At 38.8% G+C, this 6,000-nt stretch overlaps 1 protein-coding gene across 1 annotated transcript in view; it reads right to left on the bottom strand.

Moving 5' to 3' along the window:
* Nucleotides 1-1,351: 1,351 nt before the first annotated feature.
* The window catches only part of DLGAP2 (DLG associated protein 2), a 370,745-nt gene continuing 366,096 nt past the window's right edge, over nt 1,352-6,000 (bottom strand). The window contains 2 exon segments of the mRNA XM_058835087.1: nt 1,352-1,570; nt 3,915-4,067. Of these exon segments, the coding sequence (XP_058691070.1) occupies nt 1,352-1,570; nt 3,915-4,067 (372 nt within the window).

Genomic DNA, 6,000 nt, shown 5'->3' with positions numbered 1-6,000 from the left:
AGCTCCCACTTCTCTATTCTGACCTTATGAGGCTTGAAAATATATTATTTTCCCTATATTCCATGGCTGGAAATCACTTATCTCTTGAGTCAGGTTTTTTGTTTTCTTTTTTTTTTTTTTTTGTTTGTTTTTTGTTTTTTGTTTTCTTTTTTGTTTTTTTTCCTATGTCTGAAGCAAGCAAGAACCTTATTCTTGCCATAAATGATAACTGCATAGAAAAATAGTTCTAAAAAAAAATACAACTGTAAACCACAGTTTACCTTACCTTAACATAACCATTTAAACTTATATATACTTACCACTCACATTCATATTTCTTAAACTGTTTACAACATCACAACTGGCATTTTAAACAAGCAAGATTTTTTTTGTTCTCAAGGATACCCTGGAAACTCAATTGTTATAACAATTTGAGAGTTTGAAATAGTACATGTAGCACAGCTCTTGAAATGAAAGAGAGAAGGTTTATAAAATAAATATTAACATGTAAAAGAACTGTTAAAAATGCAATGAGTGGTCCAAAGGAGTGAGTATAACTTTTTCTTTACTCATCTTACTACAGAAGATCTAACTTTTTAAGGCTTCCATTTTACTTTCACCCATCACTCAAGTCCTCTTGCATTACAATTTTGCTTAGGTTTCAGAGTGTCATTATACTGCTAACAGCAAACGTTTCTTAGTAGACATTCCCACCATCACCAGACTCGTATGCTTCTTGGTTTCTGATGAACTTTGGAGTTTTAGTGGCTGGATATCCCTGTTCATCTCCAGAAACTTGAATGAGATGAGACGCCTAATGTTATTTTGCAGTAACAAAGATGAGAAGAGTGGAAGAGCGCATGGGTAAATATGTTAGCTGGATTTTAGGAAAAGAAACTGGAGGTCAAGGAGATAAATGGGTTCTTTCTTTCCTGCTCTTTACATTAGTAGCACCTTCTACTTGGATTAGCTAATGCCTCTAGTGAATGGTGAGATGCACCCATTTATAGTTTGTTATTCTTATCCCTAATTATCACACATTTTATAAAAATATAAATAACAAAAAGTAAGCTGGGTTCCATCTCAAGAGGTGTTTCTTGTTGTCCTCTGAGAATATATTGGATAAGTCAGGTCTTGACAAGCCCTATCCATTGTAGCTGATTGTAAGTCAGACAATAAATACAAAAAGAAGTCATTCTTGCGGTGAGCTCAGCAAATTCTGAGGAAATCAAAAGCATTCCACTGTGCTTATGGCACAAAGAACACAACATCAAGGGCATATTTAGTGGAGAGAATGAGACAAAAATTACCAGGTAAGTGACAAACTGTACAAGCATTTTGCTTAAAAAAGGAACTCTGCAGCATTCTGTCTTTAAAGCCGGGTTTGAGCCTCTGGGATGTAGATCTCAATGCTGTCTGCACGCTCTGTGGCTGAATTCTGCCGGAAAGAGGCTGCTCGCTTGGCAGCCATCAGCCGTCTTCTAGCTTCTTGTCGTTGTCTGTCAGGTAGGTCCAGAGATTTTTCTCTTGTGATAGGGAATTTTCCTTTTGGGGGCTTCTTTGGTACAGGAGGGGGAATCTTTCTTTCTTCCTGCAATAGGGCATTAAAACTAAGGGTGAGCTGCATGTAAAAGGTACTTGTCAGCAGAGCATGCACATCAAAGACATGAAATGCAAAATACTGATTACATACATCAAGCATGCTCAATTTGTGCTTGCCCATCAGCTGACTTATGGATTACATGAACACCTATCCACACTAGGGACACTGACAAAACCCTCTTATTTGACAACCATTATGCATTCTGCAGTCTTGTGCCTGAAAAAAGACTGCGCTTCCTTCCACCATCCTTGCAGGTATTGGCACATGCAATATGCACACCTCACTTTCATATGGATTTGTTTAATTTAAGCTGACACATCATTACACTCATTATAAACAGAAACACATACTGTCTCTCCAATAAGAATTCAGCACATCTGTGTGGTCTGATCAAGTGAAAAGACTCTCTAAGATTAGCAGAACAGGATTTTTGATTGAATTAATCATACTGAGTTTAGCCTCAGCTGGATATGAGATAGCAGCTGTGTATACATGTCTATTAGTTTAGTCTCCTCCAGGAACTGCTCTATGCAAACATTCAAGCACCAATCAGAGAGAGAACATAGGGCTAATTGTTCTTCTTGCAAGTCTGGGCCATTTCAGAGAAAATTATTCTGAAGAATTATCAAATTATAAGTGAAAGTTAGTAGATTTTGTTACCAAAGTAGCTGTAAATTTCTCTGCAGGTGTTAAATCAAGAATTATTTTGACCATTTAGAGACTGTGAAAGATCATATGAGGGCCTATTATAAAGGCATTGTACACTAATTTAGGTTGGAAGAGATCCTCTGGAGGGGATTTCATACAATCCCCATTCAAAATGCACTTCAAATTATAAGAAACTTTGAAGTTAAATCAGTTTGGATTTTTTTTTTTTAATTTCATGTTTAATACTGAACTGCATAGCCCTGAAGATGATGACTCCATAGCTTCATTTGTGTAGGTATGGTTATTATGATAGATCTTTTTGCCATATAATTTCTTAAAGTAATGGTAATAATCTAGAGTATGGGCTGTTCCTTATGGAGAACACAGTTAATTTGATGCACAGCAGGATTCAAATAATACAAAAATTGAACTGATACACTTATGATTTACAGACTCCTCATTGGGGTTTTCGGTGTTTATTTTTTTTAATTTATTTTGGTTGGTAGGGTTTTGTTTTTTTTATTTTTAAACTAATTCTGATTCTACTATCCAAATGCAATAGCCAAGACTAAATAACTAAGGTTATTTAAAAACATAGTTCTGCATTAAACGGGAGCAGTGCTACAGCCTAAGATGCTATTCCCTATGATAGTCAGTTCTACCTGTCTCTATTTTCTTTTTCTCCTGTTTTCATAAAGGCTCCTTTCCTGTCATCCCATCTTAATTTTTTGTCCACTTTTAGTTATTTCCCTCTTAGGAATATCACTGTTGCTGTCACTATAATAATTTCTTACTTCCAGTTGTCACTAGTAAGCAAGAATTGCAAACTCACCATCCACCAACCCGTTGGCTGAAAATTAAAATCCAAGAGGAGCATGAAGAAATGAAAAAGTTGTCAAAATGCCTCCTAATTTCTCCCAAACCAAACAAGTATTCACCTGAGGCCAACAATACTAACTCAAACCAAATGCTGTTTTCATCTGGCTGATTCAATAGTCAGTAAGGACAGTGGGATAATCAAGGTAAGGGATGAAGTTCTAGAGAGGGGAAAGGCAGTTTCAGAATTACACTGCTTTTATGGGCAATTTGTCACCTTTGTGACCTTTGGAAGCATCCTGTGGGGCATCTCCCAAATTGTGGAGTTGCAGGGCAGGGGTGCAGGGAGTTTACCAGCAGCACTTTGTCTCCCAAAAGTATAAAAGCTGCGCTTTAGTATGACCTGTGCTATGTTTTGTCACATGCTTTTTTCTCTTCCCTGTTCCATTATCATTTGTGTCATGCAGGCAGGGTTAAACACTGCAGTGTTCAAGTTTGAGCAGCCCCAGATGTAGCAGAGCGCTGAATTTACCTTGTTTGAATTCTTGGGCTATTGTCTTCAGTCTGAATTAATAAGAACATATTTCTGTTCTAGCCTTTAGAATGTGAACCAAATAATTCGAATAAAAGAGTCATGGAGTAAACTAGCTTAGCAAAATCCATTTTATTTATTATAAAATTCAGCTCAACATTGTTAAAAAAGAAAAGACTCCTCACATCTAATTAAAGTTTCCATGTAAAAATTGGGCCATGCCAATTAAATACCTGCCAGCGTTAGAAACCTATTGTGTTTCACTATAGTATTTAACACAAGGAGACTGCAGAACTACAAATTGCGAGTAAATGGTATTGTCCGCGGTCTGCTTACCTTCCTTTCAGGTGATTCTATTATTTTCCATTCATTGAGTTTCAACTGGTGCAGTTCATCAAACTTCATGCTGACATCTTCAATTGAGAGCTGCAGTAAGTCCCAGAAACCTGCAAGGTCCTGGGAAGTTGGTCTTGGCATGGCACTCGGGTCCTGAAATGCACAAAGGAGAGAAGATGAATACTTCAGGAGGCTTTCAGCAGTGTGCACTGAGGCAGGAAGGGCATGGTGCCAGATTTCATTGCTGCAGCACTGCTCAGTGCTAAGGCTCTGCACGCTCTGCAGCTGGGAGCTGTGACTGGAAAGCTGTGCCTCCTACACAACCCAAACATGAATGAGTTGGATGTCACATGAGAACCTTCCTGAATTTGCGGCATGGGAAGTTCCTTAGCACCATATGCTGTGCTGACCTGCATTTCTAAAAAGGAGCAAGCTGACAGCCTCTGTCTGCTGATTATTAAAGGCAAGGGGAACATGGTTTGTATTCCAGCCAGCCTGAAGTCTTCCCGGTTAAAAATTACATTCACGATAGCTGATTAAGACAAAACAATGTCACAAAGACGTTGTCACCTTATGCTGAACTTGATGTTTACATTGTCTTGCATTTTCAAATGTATACATGATGTATGAAGTCTTGATGGGATGCTTGGATTTTGTTCCCCAGGGAGCTGTATCACACTTAGGAACTGGGAAGACATTACCACCAGGTACTGCAATTAAGAGGCTCTGTGTGCGTAAGACTTAATGGAGCAAACATTGGTGGTAACAATTAGCAAGATGACCCTGTATTTGATAATTAACCTGATCCCAGTGCTGGATTAAAATTGTATTATAAGGTAGTATGCAGACTCTTAACCCTATGCTGTCTGAGCACTGGTACTAGTTCAAGAAGAGAGCTTTGTCACTTTATTGAAATAGGGCTTAATTGGTAAACATATCTGTGAAGGTAATGAAGAAATGCCTTTTTCATTCCAGGACAGGAGGAAGCCATTATGATGGTCTAAAGAATGGAGCTGGGAGAGAGGACATCAAAATCGTGCCAAACAGACTCTTGATCTCTCCCTTCCTGGGAAGACTAGTTTGCTATGTTAGCATCACTGCTGTTATGGCACGCTCTGTTCCCCACCTTTTTCAAATCTAGTGGTTAAAGGCATTTTATATTTAAACACAACCCCACAGTTGTCTAGAAACTGGGAGATAAGCTTTGCTATTGAATTCCTCCCTTGAATCACACATTTCAAAGGGTTTTAAACTATGAATCGCTGCTCAAACTTGGCTTTACAGATGCCACTGTGAGAGATGAGTGCTTGGAACTGAGCATGATAACATGTAGTGTTGCCCATATCTAGACTCCTACTAGAATCTGGGCCAAGAGCAACTTACAAGTCTTCTTCACTAGAAAAAAAGGTTCCTTTTAATATGGAACTTCAGGGGTTTAAGATAACTGGCCATAAAGATTATAATAGACTTCTGGGAAACTTTATAACTCCAGATTAGTGTTTACTGTAAACTATTTCATTGGGTGGATCCCAATTTGTTACAAAACAATTTGAAATGTATGTCAGTGGTGTTACTTACTCTACAGAGGTCAATATTTCAGGCTTTAGAAACAGACTGCCTGTGTGAAATTCATGAGGACAGTCCCTCAGCAGTCTGTCTTATCTTACAATCATTGTCTCCTGCTTGGTCTCCTCAGTCACTCTCCCCAGTTTCCTCTAAACAGCCAGAAAGTTATGCTACTCATTGCAAGGGCATTGCCTTCTGAATCAAGGCTAATTGCTGTTCTGTACCTTTGTGCTCCCTACTCTGCTCACAGTGTTTGAGAAGACCATGACCTCCAGCATGACTCCTGCAGAGGGCTGTGCCATGGTTGGTCTGGGCACAGGAGGGCTGCCTTCTGCTTCTTACACATCCACAGGTCATGAATAAATGCTGGCACAAATGAGTACTACTACAGCCAACTAAGTTTTGAAAAGATTGGCTTCAACCTGCTTCTTCTCAGAAACTGCTTGTTTATTTGTGTCTTACTTGGAATTCAGCTTTGAAGCCCTCCTTTTGAAGGAGGCCTAAAGCAAGCAACAAGTCC

This window comes from Poecile atricapillus, chromosome 3 (genome assembly GCF_030490865.1).
Source record: "Poecile atricapillus isolate bPoeAtr1 chromosome 3, bPoeAtr1.hap1, whole genome shotgun sequence".
Classification (NCBI taxonomy): domain Eukaryota; kingdom Metazoa; phylum Chordata; class Aves; order Passeriformes; family Paridae; genus Poecile; species Poecile atricapillus.
The sequence above is the reverse complement of the archived record's forward strand: the minus strand, read 5'-3'. Positions and strand labels throughout refer to the sequence as shown.